General features: G+C 47.7%; 1 protein-coding gene across 3 annotated transcripts in view; it reads right to left on the bottom strand.

Moving 5' to 3' along the window:
• The window catches only part of LOC149351309 (band 7 protein AGAP004871-like), a 196,364-nt gene that overhangs the window by 151,637 nt on the left and 23,096 nt on the right, over positions 1-21,631 (bottom strand). For 2 of the 3 annotated variants that reach the window (XM_089580629.1, XM_089580631.1), the window contains exon 1: positions 2,456-2,720. The exons of the other annotated variant lie outside the window; for it this stretch is intronic. In XM_089580629.1, coding sequence (XP_089436755.1) covers positions 2,456-2,498 — 43 coding nt within the window. In that variant the 5' untranslated portion in view covers positions 2,499-2,720. Of the gene's footprint in view, positions 1-2,455; positions 2,721-21,631 lie in introns of those variants that run through there. 3 annotated transcript variants of the gene reach the window in all.

Here is a 21,631-nt window from a genome sequence, read left to right as displayed (position 1 = left end):
TACGCGCAGCTTCTAAGAAATTATTATTTTCGATAACTTGTATAGCCGGCACCAGTAAAACCAAAATACGGCTTTGATAAATAAAACGCTCTTAAAATAAATCGTAATATCAGCTTTAGAGTGCCAGCACGGAAATTAATTATATAAATACCTGCGGCCTTTAGAGCAGCCCCTGTTATGAACTAGAACACTATCTGTCTGCCATCGTGAACATTTGAATACCGAGCGCCACTTCTAGATCGCTGCGATGGGTTTAAATACACAAATTCACTGTGGAATATGGAGTACAAATGAAGTTGAGGGTTTAACGGAAACCCGTCTGGTTATTTAAAAAGTTCATTTTTTGGTCGGTGTTCTGCCTTCTTCTTAATGAAGTATGAATGAATATCAATGATCTCAGTGTAATCTATGGCAACAAACGCGGTAGTTTCAGAGGCCAGCTTAGGTGCTCACCATTAGTAACACAACACGTGCTTACCCGTAGGGATTAATGATATTCTGCGGCAAAAAACGCTTTACAGGTGGCTGCTTTCGGAATACCTGCACACGTGTGTAAAATCAGTTTCGGCCACACGGTCACTAACGAACTTTGTCGTGTGCAATTTTGTTGTGACAGAAACCAATTCATCCCGCATTGTTCTTTCCGTTTTTGGACACAAGAGCGACCGTTCTTGGTAATTTTTGTTTCTTGTGTGTGACAAAATTGTAAACGCCAGCATGAAAGCCGCAGTGCGTTCGGCTCTATCGCGCTGCATCATGGTGTCTTCAGCTGCTTTTCATTCCTAAAGCTTCGTAATCATTCTTCTGTGTTATGAACAAAATAATACAGTTTCAATAAAAAGACAAACTTTCGTTTCACACAATGTTTTTCTTTTTTTTTTTTTTTTCTCCTGAAACTGTCAGGCCGCAGTGCACATCGCTACGACCGACATAACGCCGCCGAACGTACTCGGACCCGTGATAAGCTGCCAGTTTCGCATTTTGGCGTCTAAGGAGATGTAAAAGGCGTTGCTAAAAGAGAAGGTAATGTTTAAACTGCGAAATATTGTGCTAGCGCTACACACAAGTTCGCCACAACAAAAATTATTTCTCAAAATCTTATCCTGTACAGTTTCAAAACATAACGCGCACGTAACATGTCTTCCTGCTAAGGCGTCGAACATTGAGACATCTTACTTCTGATTACACCCGCAATATGTGCGCCAAAGTCATCGCAGGCTGAGAAGCCTAAGATAAATTCTATTTTCTTGTGCAGGAATACCACCGGGTATAACTGGTAAATCAAGGCACTGGACATAGCGATAACAGAGGTTCAAATAAAATATGAGCACAGATGTTGGAGTCCCCTTGCATTTGGAAAATTTTAGAACGCCGGTTTTTCAATAATTCGTTACTTAAAGAATACCCAGAGCAGTTCTTGTGCGCTTAGCGGTGTAAAAAATTATGTGTCAATTCCTGCTGGCATCAAACAAAAATTTGAAAAAAAAGAAACAGAATACTTGGTTAAAAGCGGCCCTTCGGCGCGTTTTGAAGAATTTGAGCGCTTTCGTAGCTAGGCTTAAGGACCGACGAGATTTGTAACATGTGAAGAAAAGTTGATTTGTGCTTGACTCCCAAAACTTACTAGCGCCATTACTGTATAACCGTTCATTAACGTAACATATAATGCTCTCTTTAAAACTACAAATGAGAAAATGAGAGCAAAAGCTCTTGGTTCATTTTAAATTTCACCTGGGTGAAAACTTCCCAGGCGCACACTTACACAAGTTTGCACACATCTTGAACAAATACGAATCTGTGAATAATTTTACGAAAGTACAATAACATCTCCACGGCTTTGTGCTAACAGCGTTAAAAAAATTCATATATCTGAGCGCTAAAGAGCAGTTTTATATTGTGGTACAAGTTCCCCAGGCTCTCGAATAAGCATCTGTATTTCAGCCAATGCCACAACATGATACTAACCCAAGAAATCATGTTTCCGTGTGCAAGTGCGGCAAGAAGTGACTACACGTCGACTCCGTGCGCACTTGGCCGCTATACTGCAAATTCAAATTCTCAAAAGTTTGTTCTCAAAGACAGTTAATCGCAACGCGTGCTGTGAAGTTTTCAACGACCCAAAGAGACGAGCAGTCATGTAAGCGAGACTAAGCAAGCCACTGCCCAAGAACCACATTCCTAAGGATGACCGTTCAAAGAGGTGCAGCAGATATAAGCAATTCATGGCACAGAGGAAACGGGAGGAACAAAGGAAAAGTCTGCGAAGGCGCCGGTCGGGCGTCAGGCTACGTGTCACTCGGGACGGCAGAGTCCCGGCGGCAAAGACAAGCAGTGAGGAAAACGACAAAGTGGTCAACCTGCCGCCGGGACAGGTGGCCCCACGGCGGGGGTCCCGAGTGACACGCTGGCGTGAGGCCCGTGACAGCGGCGCCAGGGCAGCGCTCGCGGGACGCACCTTCCGAGAAGGCTGGACTCGAGCCCGGGTTGTCCGGCGTCATGCGTGCCGCCGACGTGGCCGTGTTGGCGCGAGCGCCGTCAGCAGCGGTCGACGGGCGCCGCTGGCTGGCGGCCCGGGACGGCACGGCAGAGGCCCGCGAGCAGCGAGACGGGCTGCCGGCCCGTCAGGCGTCGCATGGTCGTGTCCCCCCCCGGCGAGGAACGCGACCGGGGCTACTCTGCCCCCCAGTGGAAGCGCGCCCCCCCGCGCTCCAACACGCGGCGCGGACGCCGAGCCGACTGGGCCCGCTGCGCCATGCGCTCCGCGTTCGCCCGCGCGCGCCCCTCCCCTCGCCCGCGGTGCGCGCCCCTCGCCCTCGCGGGAGCAGGCCCCTCCCGCCGGGAGGGAGGAGAGCCTTCCCTCCGGCCGCGTCTAATCGCCCTTCGTCCCGGCGAAAAGAGACTTTTACCTCCTCTCCCCCGAGGGCCCGCATTTTCGCTTTCGCGGCCTGGGCCGCAGTCGTCACTCTTGCCTGGCAACTCGACACGATGCTTGTGGTCGGCTGTCCGCACGTTGGAACCTTTAGAGGTGTCGGACAACCCACCTGGCGTGGCTCTCTTTGGTTGCCTTGGGAACATTTTTCTCCTTGCCCTAAGCAGTTGACTTGCCGATCTCATTGAATTATCTGCCCAGCACACTAGCTCTGGAGGCTCATTCTGAACCGTGAGTAATGAACGAAGTCGAAGAAAGCGCGAAAGGGCGCATTGTGGTTTCAGGCCCCAAGCGCTGTTCCGAGAACTTATGCATGCACTTCTGAAGACTCCGTTACGCAGCGGTGCCGTGTTGCAGACTCAGGCTTCAACTATCAAATATTTTCAATTTTTTTGTTAGTTTTGATCTGAAGGTGAAGGACACTGCCGTTAGCACTAGTAAAAAAATTGTTATGCATGTATTTTTTTTTGCAAATGTGTCCAAGTCATCCTCATCTGCATTCCAATGAATCGCACATATTCGCCAATAAAATATAATTAATTAATGCAGACGCAAAACATATATTATCTCTTTTTATTCCGCTGAATAACTAAACAAAACAAGTTTTTTAAAGCGTCTTATAGCCAGAATGAAAATTGGGGTGTAATAGAAATAAAGGTATATTTGACCTCTCAGATCTAGTATTCAGGCAGTCTTGTCTTTGCAGCTTTACATAAACCGCAGAATTGTATATTCTATGTAAAAATACTCCATTTTCCTTGCTTGCATGACATAAAGGGTGCCAGCACAGCATACAAAAGCACGCATAAGACAAACGTACATGTTATCCGCCCTGTTATCGCAGTGCCGACATGATGCACACAGAGTTTAATAATGAGCATCATAATGATTAGACGGAGGAGGTAAATTACGTCGAACGTCAGAAATTGATTGAAGTTCAGATGTGCTCTAATGCAACAAATTTGTACGTCATAACCGTAGAAGTTAATCAGGCCCGGACTAAGCACAGTAACTGCTGTCAAATGAGTGCTTTCTACTGAAAAGCGTAATTTTTTTTTCAGCGAGAAAAGAAAAAGAAACGCAACATTACCCTAACAACGGCTCTGATACGTGTGGGCAGACTCCGGTGGGATATTGAAATGCGCAACAAAGGTCATGTGATTCTACAACGGAAATACATATACATCACCGGGAAAAAAAGGCGCTGTTAGCTTATATGACCAAACAATAACAAGGTTCTTTTTAAGTGAATTATTGCCGTGTTGTTTAATTCCTAAGCGCTACCCGGACACTCTTGACCCGACCCATTCACATTTCGTGCGGCACTCCCTGTTGCACACATGTTTTGTGTTCAACATTTGTGCAGCGCAGAGGACACTGTAAGATCAGAAAAACGTCTTAGGTGGCAAGAGTTCGATGATAATTCAGTAAAATTGTCCGCTGGCGCAACATGCATCAAACTTGAAGCTAAAATTACACACCTCGCTTTTAAAAACATCGGCAGACACTCTTAAGATTGCTTATGTGTAAGAATATGAAATCATTGAAATGCTGAGTCATGACTATGACTACGAGGCATGACTATACATAATGTTTGTACAAACTCTATACACCTTACATACGTTGTTTGTAAAGGGCTGAGTGATGCGTCATGACTATGACTATGCGTCATGACTACGTATAATGTGTACAAACTCAATACACCTTACCTTATGTTACTTGTAAAGTGCTCAGTCATGCTACATTGAAGAATGATTATGAGTCATGAAAATGACTGCGCATACCTTATACAAACACTGTACTCCTTACAATATGTTACTTGCAAAGTGCTGAGCTATAATACGTTGCAGAATGATTATGACGATTGCCCTTGGTGGAGCCTTCACGTTTCTGCCAACTTCATATTCCAGACTCTGAAAAGCCTGCCGGCCGCCACACGCATGATTTGTCGGCGGGGGCGGGGGGGGGGGGGGGGGGGGGGTAGAGGGTGCACGATGGACGTGCTTGGCACAGCAATTTTAAGGCGTATGACTGAATACGCGATTGGGTCAAGACGATCACCCAGTATATTCTTATACGAGTAGGAATAATTCAAGCCAGACACAGCTGGGCAAGCGTTTCCTTCTTCGTTTTTAGAATCTCCTTTCTTTCATTAGCATCGCTTTCAGCAAATAATGGGGGCTTTGTTGCCTGAAACCCCTGAAACCATGTTGGTTTTTGCCACAGGTTGTCCAAATAATGCGCTTCTCTTTTGTGGACACTGTATGATTGAAGTGGAAGAACAGCTCAAAAACGTCCCTCATGCCCACTTTCGCGGTAAATCTGGTCGCAACTGTGAAATGTTCTCTTTTCCCTCACAGCCATTATACTGTCACTCATTAAAAGAAAGGCGCCCTACGTAATGCATGCACCAACCTTGCGTTGATTTTAGGCGTGGTCCAGTGTTTTGCTGGTACATAGCTATTCAAGTAGCCGAGTTTTCCGTGGAACTTAAGGAAACTGGTCATATTTTTTTTTAAGTTGAGTCTGAATGACGCAGTATTAAACTCGCTACTTTTTAACACGTTCAGTGGGTTGTCAGATGGAACATTATGAAGATTGCTTCTACTGAAAAAATGACTGACACGTTTTCATAGTGCACCTCCTTATTTCTGACGTGTCTCACATTATGAGTTGTCGCTTCTTTTTATTTACGAAGAACCTCCCAGACTAAATCTCCATGCTTTCAAGATTTAAAGTTTTTGCTATAGTCCTTGAAGTACATTGGCACACCTGTCGTGTTATTTCCAGCTGACGACATTTTTCTACTTAAAGCCCGACGGTTGAGGACTTCGGAACATTCTCAGATACCGGTCTTGCAAGTTTTGAACCACAAATAAAACTAGACGCCCGGCGGTTCATTCGATCTGCGGATGACAGAAAAAAAACAACAAGAAACTGCTCTCTGAAACTTTGACAGTGAGTGTCAGGCGTCCGTGTATTCACGATTACCGCAGCCCGCTGTGGTTGATGCTTCGTGCGCGGCGTAGCTGCGCGTTTACGACGCCGCGCTGCGTTGACGCGCTCCGAGAGCCAGCGCCAGTGTCTGGTGTCGCGTTCCTGGTAGTGTGCCTCGCCGGCGAACATATAAACGATACGGTCGTAAACGGCGCCCGACCAACACGCCTGAGACGCTGCTCCGACGTCCCCCAAGCGTGCCACATAATATACCACTACAGCGGCCTCTCTGTCTCATAACTGCTGCCGCTGTTCCCAGTCGCCACAAACCATGTTTTTACGCCCGTAGTATACAAGGACGCAGACATGCATGGTATGCTCCGGCGAACAAAAAAAAAAAATAAAGTCTGAAAGGTTGGATGGGGGATTCCTTGTGCTGCGAGCACGGCAGATTTAAGAGCAAAACAACCACCGAGAGGAGTGGGAACCTCTCACCGTATACTGGAACGATGAAAGCAAAAACTGAAGGCTAGCGATATGGAAGCCCCGAGAATTGGCTGTGCAAGCCCGTGGGCATAGTGTTGGTACAACAGGTCATATCACAGCCCCCACCCTCACCGAACCTGTGTAAAGTAGAGAACGGGTGGCGACCTAGCTACGACGGTGGTCTTGAGCACAGGGCTCCTGCCCCAGATTCAGCGCATCAAATCTCTTGCAGTTCTGAATCAGGTACGGAGGTAAAATATTTTCGAAAGAGCGTACGCGCGCCCGAGCAAAAAAAAAAAAGCCATGGCCAATGTCCCAACATAACTCCCAGTCCACGCATAAGTTGCTAAGTCATTCGCTAACGAAACTTTTTTGTGAATTTGTTTCTTTGGTTTTCTTATTGACTGTTTGTTAGCACGCTTTTTTCTATGCTTCGTACATGAATCGTTCTCTCAGGACCGACAGAAAACATTAAGCTTATATAATAATAAGATCATTTCGCAACTATGAGGGCAGTGATGTATGGCGGCTATTTTATATAACGGTCACTGTAGCCAAGTAATTAGAGCTTTTTTCTTGGAATTGCTGCTTGCATTTGATCCAGGTGAGTTTAATATAAGAGTAAGACTCGCGACACGCTTTTTTCACACTTCTGCTCTTTTTAAGCTAAGCCTTCTGCCACCGAGCCATTTCATGTTCCTGCAGGGTAGGTACGGTACGGTACGGTACGGTACGGTACGGTACGGTACGGTACGGCACGGCACGGTATGGTATGGGAGGAATGAAATTCCGATGCTGCTCCTGGACTAGTCCGATTTTCCCAAAATCGACGCCACGTTGTGGTGGCGCCGCGAACTAGTTCCATATAGAGTCAGTGGAGAATTCTTAGAGTATCGCATTCCTTTTCCGCGCGCCGACTGGCTGATGCGGGTCATGTGACTTCACTCTGCCATATCCCTTCCAAGCACGCGGGCGGAACAGATGCCTTCGGCGGGAGTTCCTTCTTTTTCAATCTGTTCGTGGACGCGTAAATGCGAGAAATTCCAAGGCGTCATGCCTGGCTGCTGTGTCTTTCAGATCCGCAACAGATCTGAGTCAGGAGAAGCGTTTTTCTGCATTCCTGAAGAAAAAAATTATCGGCAACGGCGGTCAATAGGGCAGGAAAATTTCGTGCCATCAAAGAACACCCGCTTGTGCGAGATAAGCTGGTTCACTTATATGTTACACATTCTGTTTGTTTAGCCGCATAATAAGGGCAGGAAATACGCAACATGCGCATAATTGAAAGAGATGTGTACATTTTAACGCAGTATGCCGCACGCGCGCGGGAACAGGCCGCGTCCTTTTTGTTTGTGCTATTTTGCGAATCCCACAAATTAAGAGAACTATGCAGCCAGCCGGTGACATATCCGTCTGTATTCAGTTATGCCAAAATACATACAGTTGTCACGCGCGTGCTTGCATGTGCGCACTAGTGTGCGACCGCTCTTCTTCACTGTTGGATTTTCATTGTGAATGCGGATATACCTGAAATTTACCTGCACATTATATGGGTTTATAGGTTCGTCGGGGTTCAACGACCTGGAGCGACATATTTTCAGCATTATCTATTTTAGTTAACTGTTCCTGCAGTTCCTAGCAGGCTTGTCAAAGAGTGGTTGATGCCGTTTTTGATTAGAATAACTGTCCAACTAGATTTATTTTGTGTTCGTGACTATGCATCCTTTGCAAACATATCACTTTCTTTAAAAATTATGGACACGAAGTATTAGTGATGTCTTTTGCATTAATGCCTTCTACTTAATTTTATTCGTGGAAACAGAAACATTTCGTGGCGAGTGATTTTGAGAAGCCCAGGGTCGACGTTAAAAAGAAACTGAAGTCGAGTGCAGTTCAAAGCATCTTTGCACTTCGAAAACCAAAGACTCCACGGAAGGCACCTTATGCTCGCCCGTACTATTTACCGGAAGGCCACACGGCCTTTTTTGCTTTTCACAGCCGGTCACTTGTAAACACCATACCAGGTATAAGACGAGGCGATCGAAACAAGGATGTGCTAGTATAGGCGCCTTGCAATTTTCGCTGCTTCACGAGCACACTGTTTCACTTTCTGCTAACCACACAATAACTGCTGGTACTGTTCTGAACAAAAATTACGAAATCTTCCAGTTTAGCTGAACTTAAAACTATAGTTCCAAGCCGACGGCGGCGATCACTTGCTATTCCGACGGCGCCGGACCGGCGGCCTGGAAGGAAAATGACGCCTGCCGGCTGTTGTTGCCAGCAGAACTAGCACCTTTGCGTTGCTCTAAAATTTTCCAGTGACTCTTGTTCCAGAGGGATCGGCGCACGGCACCGCGTCGTTTGCTCTGTTGTACAAGTGGCTAGCCGGCATGTTCAGACGTTGTTGTCAGAGTTTTCCTGTAAAAATATGCCTGACTAGCGCTTCTACATTAATGTTTGCAAGCTAACGAGACAGAAGCGCACCTAAGTGTCACTGCGCAAGTTTTCTTGTGTCTGAAATACAGTGGAACGCTTGCACGGCCATGACAGCAGAGCTCTCATCAGACACCCAGAAAATATTTCTAAGAAGGTTATCTTCATGAAAGAAAAGCGCCTAAGTAAATACAAGGCAGTGTGATGAAATATTGCTCAGCGCACAGAGGCACATTTCAAGCACGAAGGGTTTTCTGCCCGAATGTCTCTGTCAATGCAGGCCTTATTACGACATGTGCGTTTGGTGCTACGTACTATCAGCAACAAATCAAAACGCAAACACGATACTTGCACCATGAACAAAAGAGTACAAGAATATTGGTTGCTAGAAAAGAACAGGCGGAGTGCATTAACGCTGACACGACGTGGTCTTGGCGCCACTGAAGTTAAAATCAGGTGCTCTAGTTTTCAGTTGCCCTCATCTGAATTCACATTCAGCTGTTAGCGTTTGTCTTGTTCGCATTTCATCTGCTGCTGATAGTGTCTGCTTTGTTATCCACGAAGAGAGAGAGCGGGGATGATATGATTTAATTCGAATTCCGTTCTATTCTGATTCTTTTTGTACTGCGTCTGCCCCGCGTTCTCGATATCGCTGGAATCAATCAGACAGACGGGCGACTGACAAGAATCGAATGCAGTGAAACCAAGAGATTTGTATCATGACGGCCTTAAATTCATTACATGTCATTAATTCATTGGATACAAACAAACTGAGGAAACGTGGCCAAATGAATTGCTACGAGATGACAGTTCTCGGAAAAAGGCGATCTGATTGTTTTAGCTGTCCACCATTACACACGATTAGAAATCTATACTCACTTAAAGTAGCACATGGCCACTAAACTCAAAGAGCATAAAGTTACACCAAAGGGCGCGACATTATCAGTTAACACTCAAGCAGCACTGATTGGAAAACTTTTCAAGGTTCTTGTCAGTGAAGCAGCCAAAAAACTGACAATCGCTGGACCTTGTTCGCTTGGTATACCGGTTTCGTCATTCATCGGTTGTAGAAACGTCTTCGTCGTCGACGTCTTTTGTTTTAAATCCTTCGCGCGCGTCAACCGTCCAAAGCTTTGCGTTCACGCCAGCCGTTCTATAATGTCAGACAGCGATTTCTTCCTGTTTTTCGATTATTCACTTACACCCTGGAGAAAAGACTGTTTGGCTCGCACGAGTTGGTCGCCATCGACAAAGCAAAACGAGAGCTTGTCGTGAAACTTTAAAACAAGCGCGATTACACATACGCTGACCCCGGGAGCAGCCCTCCGTAACGCCGCCTTATTGGACCACTGTAGCGCCCTCTCTAGGTCATGAAATTCGCCAACATGCCGTAGCGAAGGGCTACAGGTTATGATTTAGTCTTCCTTGTGTCCTCTGCGTGCAGTGACATCACACAATACGCATACTTTCTCGCATTTCTCCTCGTGTAAATGCGCCCCACAGCGACCATAATTCGAAACTGCAGCCCCGTGCCCAGCAGCTGGACACCTTAGAACACCACGTCAAAGTGGCGGGTCGTTCTCCGGGAAGCGCGCGTGCACAGTAGCTTCAGGCTCAAGGACAGTAACAGAATAAAGATGAAGGCGAAGGTTTTCTTTCTTCGACTTGAGTGCAACCTTAAAATATATCGGGCAGAGACAGCTTTAACGATCGTACGTGTTGCCCTCCTGCAGCAACCAAGCTGCAAATTTCTTCGTGCGCCTGACTAAGGGTGTAGGATTATCCCTGAGCAAAGGAAGGAAACACGACACGTGGAAGACGCAAAGTAACGACGATTTATAGACGCAGCGTGTCGAGACTAACCTTCGCGCTTTTTCATTATTTTTTTTTTCGCGAGTAAAACATCGCCGCACAACAAAGACACGCGCTTTCTCTTACCGCTGTTGGAGCGAAGTGTTCGCAAGGGTGCTGGCAAAAGTAGAGTGAGTGATGATGTTGCAATATTTAGTGCACCAGCGCTTATCCGCCACTTCAATTATCGGTCAGCACTTAACTCCTTCAGCTCGCTGCGATACTTTAACGATGGGCAGTTTTCGCGCAGGTTCTTTCCTGTGCTGTCAAATAGTAGCGTTGTGTTCTACCGAATATTTTACCTTTTAGATCCGCATAATAGCACATCTTCAAAATGCCTACCAGATGTATTTTCTTTTTGTGACTGATCATACGGCATGGCTTTTAGGGATACTCTGCATAATTTCCTCGAAGTCTTTGCATCAAATCACGAGGCAAATGTGTAAATGTTATTTAGACAAGTCGAAAACGAATGGGTTACAAGTCTCCGACCGCCAGCAAACGTGAACTTAACAAGCGTATATCCCAGAGGTTTTATCAGGTGCACAGCAGTCCACATCATGACCTCTTTGTAAAAGGTCAAAATATAATATGAGCGTGGCGGTTTACTGACTCTGGCCCGATTTCTGAACTATCGCGTTTCCTAAAGAGCCGCTCTGCGTTGCAATATCAAAACCTTCTGCATTTTGTTCACCGCCCACTAAGTTCGCACATCCATTCTATTGTAGTGCCACGATGCAGAGCGTTCCTGGAGTTAGCCAGGAAATTAGAAGAGACACCATTCATTAGTGCTGTGAGATGTCAGTGCACGTTAAAGAACCCCAGGTGATCGAAATTACCGGAGTCCGACACTAAAGGCGTCTCTCATAGCCTGCAGTCGCTTTGGGACGTTAAACCCCAATAAACCAAACTATTCATTACTGCGGTAATGGTCAGGTGGCGTTACCCATGGAAAGTAACCAAATGTGAAGCCTTTTATTGCTTTTCTTACTCTGGAAATATCTTCCTCGTGAAGCTCTAAGTGGGTGCGCTCCTTGATTGGTTGCATTTTTTAGGGGGGGTCACAAGAATTCACTTCCAGCATTCTTTGGCTCCTCCCTGGACAAGTAAAAAAAATTAAGAACTATTCCAGCCGTAAGTCTACCAGATGATCTAACTCATCAAAACCTGCCCCGTGCTGATGTCCGAGACACATATTAATATGTGGGGATTTCATTAGAGCACGACGTTCCGCTCTTCAAGGCATGCGGCGCGTAATATAAGTTTCGTAATTATTGAAGAAAAAAAAAATCCCTGGTATTGTTTTGTAGTGCAATTACCTCGATGGCGTATATTTATTTTTATCCAGCCGGAAGCCAAGCTAAAGTATTCATGAAAGTGGAATACCTCTCGGATATTAACTTTTTCGAACATTTTCATTACATAAAAAAAGTCATTGGCACAAGAAATAGTCACTAATCTCACATTTACAATGCAATTAGCTAATCTGAGGCACGTTGGCTTATCACGTCCCCTGATTCTCGAAAACCGTTTAATTACTTCACTTCGTGAGCACCACATAAACAAAAATTAGGTGCATTTATAGGCGCCCCTACTAGTTTTAAAGCTTCTCCGTCCACGTAGAAAGACCAGTTTAACCCAGTGTAAAGGCAGTCTTATTTAGACTGCTTCTGTATGTGTGACTGATTATTGGCGAGGCTTTCTGGCGAAAAAGAAAATGATTGAGAAGTGCGAATCCTCTCTCCATTGAGCGGAAACCATATATAGACGCACGTACTCGGCAGTTGAACGCGCTGCCAATAAGAACTCGAACGTAACGAAGCGCATCACTTCTGGAAGCTTTCCTGGTACGATTGTGTGACACGCGCGTCTGAAATGAGAATCGAGTCGACAGGTGCGGATGTTCTCAAACTGCATCGAAGACGCGGCAGCCCCGTACTGCATTACTATCGAGCAGAAAGCCGCCCGAGATGCAAAGTAGACATGCATGTCGGATGGCTGTAGAACAAATTTCACTGTTTTAAGTTTCGTAAGCTTGAGAATAGCTGCCACACGAATAAGAAATTAGGATGAACGAGAAAAGTGAGCTATACCTTATTTTTCGCTGTATTGTTTCCATGGTATCGCCAGCGTGGTTATGTTGTCATGTGCGGTTCAGGTGATATTTCGCATCCAAGAAAGCCGCAAAAATCCAGTACGCATTTTTTTCTCTTGGGCTACTTAGCTTGCAGAGAGAAAGCAATAGACAGTTCGACGAGGACATGCTCCGAACCAGGTCAGTTGACTGTTGCTAACTCGTGAACAAAAAAACATCGCCAGTAACTTTGGCAGTTCCCTGAGGTCACTCAAGAGCCAGTTGCCATTTCACTAGCGCTGTTCAGACGGGGTTCGCCCATGGCACCTCGGCGACCGTCTAACCCGATTGTTATGGTCGCGTGACTGTGGCGTCCCTATAGTGATGACAACAGCAACCACGTGACCTTCGGTTTTGCGCGGCGCTGCTGCAGATCCCACGGAACTGCATGCGGAAGCACCATGAAAAGCTGTCACCGTGAAACACGAACACTGCCGGGAACACGGCTGCCTTTTGCTGCCTTTTCTTGCTTGCTCAGGTTCACTGGTGACACGAAACGGCGATGCTGCAACTATGGGGGAAAAAATAAATATAAAGTAATATTCCTGCAAACTGAATGACTTGAACATACAGGGTAAATTCTACATAGATCTACGCCATGCTTGTGGGAAAAAAAAACGCGTTGCTCATGGAGTGTGCCTCTGCAAGCAGTAGATTTCGAAGAATTGAGAGAACAAGCACGATGCGCCGCTCACTGAACTTACAGATTAAATGGAGGATCATTGGCACAAGCATGGAAAACTTGATGTTTCAGATACAAAATAAAGGGCTTTCGACTCGTTTTCCCGAATCGTGTAACAGATCAGATATGGCTATCAGAGATGGTTGTTCCCAGATATTAATTTTTTAATTACTCACTGCACTGCACGATGACAGCCACACAACCGGCCTGTGGCGATGGTCATGCAGGTGAGAGGACGCTACTCCTGCACCAGCCCAATCTGACAGGTCGGACGAAGCCGGGTTCGTGGCGCAACGTCTCTCCGAGGTTGATCCACGCGTGCGAAACGTTCCGTGGAAATCGAACCTCCCGACCTCACCGCCCGCAAGAACTTTCCGTCACTCCGACCAGTTGGGACCCCGCGTCCGCGCACGTCGTCCCTTGCCGGCTCCCCCGTGGAGTGGCGTGTCACGTCCCGCGGGAGCGTTGTAGTGCAGCAGCGGGCCGCACCGGAGGCGCCCAGGGCGGTGGGAGGGGGCGGCCGATAAGGCGGCAGCAGAGCGCGAGGCGAGCAGCCGGCGTTGCAATTTGCGTGCCGCCACTGGCGCTCGCTCGGCGGCCCTGTCAAGATGATATACGCCCGTCGAAAGCAAAGAGCAAGGCGAAATAAATCACGGTCATTCGGCCCGGGCTGACTGCCTGGGGCCCGAACGCCGCCGCTGGCAGCAATAAGGCAACGCGCCGAGCATAATAGAAGGCACAGACAACGACGGCTTTCCGCCGGGAAATGCCGCGCACGCTGCAGCCAGCGCTGCCGCCAATCGTCCGCCATTGAACGCGGAAAAACGTGTCGTTTATATCTTGGAGACATTGTGCCCGCTGCGGCAGTGGCCGCCCTTCGCTGCCGCGCCGGCTTCCCGTCCGCCGCGGTTTCTCAAGTGCGCGAGCACTTCGCTCGTTGAGACTTCTCTCTGGCTTTCTTTAGCAATCGCAGGCACGAACTGACTGCCCGAGAACCTTTCCTCTCTTTCTTCTTTTTATTTGTCTTTTTATCGAGAGCGCAGTGCACCGATGCTTCCTGCCTCCGTTTTTGATGTGCACTGTTCGGAACCTTAATGGTGCGCTCCCAGAAATCCTGCTGCTAGCGCGACTACTGCAATTCAATAAGCCACCTGTCACCGCAAACACTCTTGGATCCCACCGTTATTGCTCTGGTTGTGTTCTACCTCTGAACGCTGATAAAAACTGGATAACCTTCAGGTCTACTCAGCTTCGTGATGTCCCAGCTGTCACTGTAGTTTCGTAACGCCATATGATCAGAATGAAATCAGTGCTTTTCAAGTTGTCGAATTTCGCAGAAAAATACATTTCTTAAGGGCTCGTTGCACTTAATAGTAGGTTCTTCCCCTGAGCTCCTGAGCACTGCTCGCTACCAATTCCGTGTCGACGCATAATATATTCCGTATCGTTGCATAACGCGTCGTTGGGCTCCTAGGTTCAGTTAGCTTCGAGCATTGTTGAGCTTTTGCGAACAGCAAAATAAGCAGTCTACGGCTCTTTGCTACAGCTTCTCTCGTAACTCGTGTCTCATCTCCTCTGCTCTCCGGAATTGGGCTTCCTCAGGCGTCCGCCCATTATAATGCCTGAGCCTAAGCATACTATACTCAATAAAAGTTTTTCCTCCTTCTCCCCCAGGTAGTGTCCTAAATAAGCACCGCACATCACCCGCTAGGCGGCTATGGAGTAGCTGCCAAAGCGCTCATTGTATCATCGCTCTGTATTGTGGACGACAGCGCCATACTCCCTCTTTGTAATATTATCTGCAAGAACAATGCAGCGTTATTCACTCCGATAGTCATCCTACAGAATTACCGACGATGGATCACCCTCGCCACCACCACAGTGAACGGCCACCGTGCACCGCGAAGGCTATTGTCAGTGGATGGTTCTTTGACGACTAAGAAAATCCCCCTCTTATTACACATCTCGGCGACGACCCTTCCAAGGAGGTGATCCTCACCATGAACTGTGCCCACAGTTGAACACTGCGGCCGCCGAGCACCACCTCATTTTGGAGTGCACAACTTACGATCGCGCACGGGCGACTGTCCTAGGCCCAGTGCCACGACATAAGGCATGGCGGAAAAAGCGCGTCAAGACTACGACAAGACGAAGAACCACAAGGACGAGCGCCAACTCTCAAGTGAAAATTTGTTCCTGAAAGAAAAATGAACAGAGAAGCAGCAATCGTAAACAGAAAGATTCGCCAACCAGCAGAAATGGAAAAGACAGGACCATAAGCAAAGCAGCTATGTTGTTTTCCTGATAACCCAATGCAGACACCAAAACTCGAATTCTCTATCAGCCTACGCTCTATCGGTTAGGGAAACAGCAGACTGCTAGACGAGGACTCACTTAATAATCCGCCGAAGCATTGCCGTGCGCAGGATCAATCACACAAAGAAAAAGAAAGCGCACCTTTTCTTTTGCAAAAGTTCCGATTTTCTTATGGAAGCTTTCCACATGCGCATGTACCAGGAGATCTGCACCGGCCGGCCTTCAGTATAATTCAAGTTTTTAGCGTCTGCATTGGGTTATCAGTGAAACAACTGAGCTGTACGTGCTGCCTATGTTCGTGTCTTTTTTACTTCTGCTGGTTCGCGAATCTTTCTGTTGATGATTGCTGCTTTTCTGTTCCTTTTTCTTTGTTCAGCCTTTTAATGGTTTTCTATTAATACCTTTACTTTCAGGAATAAATTTTCATTTGCGAGTTAGCGCTCGTCCTTGTGGTTCGTCCTGTCGTCGCCTTCACGTGCTTTTTCCAGCGTGTATATTAACGAATTCACCGAGCTTTCTGCTCTGATAAGATATAAGGCCCTGAGCGCTCGATAACTGGACCTACAAGCAATAGACATAGCTCACCTCCGGAAGGCATTTGGTTGTTACTTATTTTTTCTTTCGCTTCATGTAATATTTGGGCTGGCCATTTCCCCCTTCCCCTCTTAATCCACTTTAACCCATTCTTTCCTCAACGAAGCTATCAAGTTAGGGCCAAGATGTAGCCTTTATTTCAGTGTAAATAAAGACGTTTCATCAACAACTAGAGCTAAATGTACGGACGTTCCTACATTTGGCCTCTATTGAAATGCGGCTGCTGCTGCAGGTATTAAGCCCATGGCTTTGCGCTCAGCTGCAGAAAGAGCCATTGAACCGCCACGGTAGACGGGCTGCGCTGGTGAATACGTCAGAGATACGGAAAAGAAAAAAAGGCGAAACACCGGGATGCGTTCCAGTCGAAGGTGCCTCAAGAAGGCCCTACTCGCCTCGAGCCGCAACGGTGGGCACGCCTCAGCGCCGCGGGCGCGAGACGTTGGCGCGGCGACCCTCGAGCCAAGCCGCCACTTTTCCGGCAGCGCTGGCGCACGGGCCCAGCGCGGCGCTTTTCCGCGGCGTCTCCAAGGGAGCGTGAATGCCATCCGGGGCGTCCGAACAGTCAGCCGAACGTGCTCCAACTGAAGACGCGCCGAGCTGAATAGGTACAACCCGTACCCCGGGCACAATGGGCGAACGCGTTCGGTATAAAAGACGCAACAGTAATACACACAAGCGCGCGCTTGTTTGCATGATGCGGAAAAGCCGGTCATCCCCATATTTCCAGTCTTGGCTACGCATTCCTTCGGCGCGCGTGCGGTTGGCGGAAGGGGCGGTGAAGCGCCCATATTGACGTTGCGCGCACGTGAGGAAAGCATATCGCATGCAGTGTACGATCAAAATTTGCTTCTTTTGTTGTGTTCCGTTTTCTTTTCTCCTGTCTCAACTTCCTTTCTTTGTCCTGGCGCACTGAAGAGACGAGAATGCAAATCAGCGGTAAGATTTTTCAGAATTTGGGGGCACTGCACTTCTCAGTTTTTCGTCCCCCTAACTTTGTTTGGAAGCTAGGGGGACGGTTTTTTTTCTGCTTTATTGCGCAAAGAATGTTCCTACAGCTTGCAAACACATTTGTATTCACATTATTACCTCGCGCTCAAGTATACGCGTGTAAAATATCTACATGCAAAAGTAAAGCACTCTGCGTGAAGGGAGGATAACGGCTGGGTCGCGTGCTGGTTTCACTGGCGATATACCTCTTTCTCGGGTGTCATCCGGCTCCCATAAAATCTGCGGGCGGGCGCGGTGTCGTCACTGCTTTAAGAACCGCTGGCTTGATTTTCGCGGAAAGGCTTACTGTGAGATCAACAAGCGTGAATCCCAGTGTCAAATTATTGAAAAATTGTCTCAATAGGTTCTGGTCCCTGAGGGTACGAAGAATTTAAAAGGGTACTGTCGACAAAGCACTAGTGTTGCATAGTAGAAGTAACTTATTGTAGTAAGCTCAGCCGTCCTTGCATGGTACTGCACTACGCATTAAAGCTTATTCTCTCAGGACTGGAAACTGCGTGCGACGTGCGAAGACGGCTTCCGCAAGTGGGCTGTTCCCGTGCGCTCGCGAGCCGGCCGCACAGCCTTCGCCGTCGCCCCCTTTCGTAGCTACCTGCCACTGTGAACGAGGTGTGAGACAGGGCGTAAGAGATATAGTAACAGCAGTGCTTGAGAGATGTGTATCCGAAGCGTCTTCACGACTGGCTGCATTACGTGGCAGGTAAAAGATCTGAAAACTGCAGGTAAAGCATTGGAGGGGAAAAAAAGGGGGCAGCGAGATAACTTGCGTCGGCTGCGGCTTGCATCGAAGTGGCGGCACGTCACATTTTTAGTGTGATTGCCTTAGCAGAAATCTTGGCTGCTATTTGATGGCAAACTATATGACGTACCATAACTTTTCACCTGCGTATTGGCTGCAAAGGAGACTTTATTGGAATAGGCTGCAGAAATGACAGGAGTGAAAGCTGTTCCTACCACGAAGCTGTACTTGACCGTGAATCATACGTATACATTGGTACCATTCGTCCACCTCTCGGCGCTTTCAAATCAATGCAGGGGTTATGAAACACACAGCGTGTGTTTCAACCGGTCTGTTGAAGTCCACATCAACGCTACCAGCACTTCCTGTAGAAGTGGTAACCAATGTACTTCGATGATCGAAACACAGGCGTAAGAATGAGATTCTCACTTTCAACTCAAGTCTTGTATCTTTCATAAATTACGTAATACCAGAATAGTACAGTCCTATTGAAGGTAAAGGTACAGAAACCTGTCTTGGACGCAGATAAATTCGAGTTTACGATATTTCGAGAGTAAGTTTGCTGCTCTCTGGGGGACACTGGTGTTATACTAACGTGCAAGTTTCGTGGGCGTAAATTCTTCCGCTATGGGCGTTTTCAGTGTGCGGCTGTTTGTCAAATGGTTCAACGAGACTAAATAAGTGAATAAAAAATAAGGAATTACCTATATCGGCAGTACCAGCGTGACCTCGATAACCATACGAACCTCCTGCGTGCACACAGATTGAATATCAGTTGAGTGACATGCGGAGCTCAAAAAATCTGATATTTAGGCCACAAAGCCGCTGGAGAGGGCAGCCGTTGTACCCTTCCACGATGGCATAGGAGGCTGCGCTGCAGATGGTAGCGGTGTGGCGGAGACACCATTCGATCTTCGCAACTGGCTGATCCTTCGCTCTGTCTGCAGTCTACTCAGTATCGTTGCATCTTGCATTGTAGTAATAAACAAGTTCACAACAAATGTGCAGCGACAACAAAACAACTATATAGTCATTGAATACCGATCGCTCCCGTGCGCAGGCCTGCCAGGACAGACTTGAAGTCGTCTTCCTTTTATTTTTCTCCCGAGAACTATGTCTTATCTCCAATCCAACTGGCAGAAGTATATATGCTATATTAGTGAGCTTGCGCTGCGGCTTCCCGAACTCAGCGCACTGCCAACTTCAGATGGTCAGGGGAAGTGTTTCAACTAAATTTCGCGCAAGTTGCCGGCGCTAATGAAGCTAAAGATTGCGTGTAGGAGGCGATGCCATCTCGGCGGACGAGTACATACGGTGAAGCAGGCATTGTAAGAAGCGCTCGGAAGCTGATGTGGTCAACCGGCTCGTTAAATGCAATCTGCCGAGACCAGTGAAGGAGGCCGCTCAGGGTTCCCCAAAGCGAGCTCACCAATTAGCGGTCCGTCAGTGATGGCCAGAGAGCTCGAATCGATGGCGGCAAGGATCCGGCAGCGGCGGCTCCTCCGTTCCCGCGCGGTTAAATGAGCGTGAGCGCGGATCGCCACCTGCCCGAGATGGCGTTCATTAGCCGCCTCGGCGATGACGCGCCGACTGCTCGTGCGAGAAGCCCCGCAGTCCGACGCGAGCCGCCATGCAGATCTCTTCAGAATGCCTCCCCCTTTTTAATTCATTTCGGAGTGAAAGTTGCGAGTGGTCACTGTTGTTAGTTTGGTTCCTCTCCTAATATTAAGGTTCTTACTCTTAAAAAACACAGCTGAAATACAAAACTGAAACACAAAATAAAAAAAATCAAGCAAGAGGTTCAAAAATACACGGTAGGTTTTATATACATACTACTCGCACTGTAGCCCTAGGTTTACCGTGAAATGGCTGGAAATTACAACTATTGCTCGGCATCCACTGCACTCATTGATTTGCGAGATCCTCGCCATTGTCGTAGCTGTTCTCACTGCGAGCTCCGAGCATTTTCGGCGTCCTCCAGCACGTACCGCGCGCTCTACAAGCAGCGTCAGCTTCTCCCGTGGTGTACTTGCGCCGAAGGTCTCATTTGTCAGTCGACACAGCGCGTCTGCCAGGAAATCGTACCTCGTTACACTACCGACGGCTGGAGACAACCCGTTAAATGCATAACTGTTGAGTGGACAGCGAGTGCTTAGCAAAGGTCTCGTCGACTACGCTTGTAAAACACTGCCCTCTGCGGTCATGCGATAGACGATGGCGCGACGCCCACGCAATAGATAGCGAGAGGTTTACTGCGGCGAAACGGCAATCGGCCTAGCTGTCAAGGTCGCGAAGAATATGTATTCCAATTCAAGCGCTATGGGGGCCTTAAAAACGATATTCATGCTTCAGCTGCCCCAGATTGAAAGCCATGGCGATTAGCCGAGAAAAACAGCGAAATTAAACGTCAGCTAAGGGCGGTCGCAGGCAATTCTCCAAGTTTGGGGGAATCAACTTCAAATATATATGCAGTGACGCTCGACGAGGGCATAAATCATCATGTGCTCCTGTCGAGATTTGCGCTGTTCAAGCCAGACGCCAAAGAAAAGCACTTTCGGTTATGACAGTGCTGTTGTTTTTGTTGTTTTTTTACCATACACAAGGACAGCCGGCTAAAGATGGTCCTAATGCGTGTCTTGTACAGCCTTTAACTGACGGCGACTGTTATTACTACATAAGTCCGTGGGTACATCGGCAGCAGCTTTGTACCGGTGAGACGGTTAGCGCCTCCATGCCTTAAATGCAGGCCACGAAGCCTCTCAACGTGATCTTACAAAACCTGAGTTCTCTGCTGTGGGTTGCAATCGCTACGACCCGGTGAGGCGGATCCGCACGGCGCTGGTTTCGTAGTTTCGCAACGCGACAAGCGTCACCTGCTGTCTCCTCGGTGGAAGCGACGTTCGGGCGCCGATCTGATTTACTCGCCGTCCGCCTTACGTGCCGGATAGGACGAGCGCGAGTTCTCCTGCCGAACCAGCACCACCCTTAGAGCCGACGCTCTGAGAAACAGAGCCCGGGGAAGTAGAGCAAAAATTCAGGGGGCACTTTGACTGTCTAAAGTGGGTAGAGGCGGAAGCGTTTTCCGCACCACCTTCGCTGTTTCTGTGGCACTGGTGGCGTCACATATAATTGAGTAGTAATTACTAAGTGATGACAAATCACTAATTAATGGTTAATTACTGATTAATGCCTGAATACTAATTAACTGCTAATTAATGACGCTTAAGCTTCGCCTTTAGGAGTGGAACGCGACAGCGCGTTGTAGCGCTGCCAGGGAGTTCACGGAACGCCACCACCCGTTCGGCGCGATGCCTTGCCCTTTGAACGCAACGCTTTTTGAGGAAAGGAAATTACGCAGTAACTGTCTCACAAATTCAGAGGGGCACTTTTTTGACCTAAAGTGTGGTCACTGATGTGTGGTTAAGATGTTAAGCTTCGCCCCTAAGAGTGGAACGCGACAGCGTCTTGCAACGCTGTCAAGGAGTCCATAGAACACCATCGCCCATTCGGTTCTACGCC

The sequence above is a fragment of the Amblyomma mixtum genome, chromosome 3, assembly GCF_055824585.1.
Source record: "Amblyomma mixtum isolate Tamu chromosome 3, ASM5582458v1, whole genome shotgun sequence".
NCBI lineage: Eukaryota > Metazoa > Arthropoda > Arachnida > Ixodida > Ixodidae > Amblyomma > Amblyomma mixtum.
This window is presented reverse-complemented; position numbering and strand designations above follow the sequence as displayed.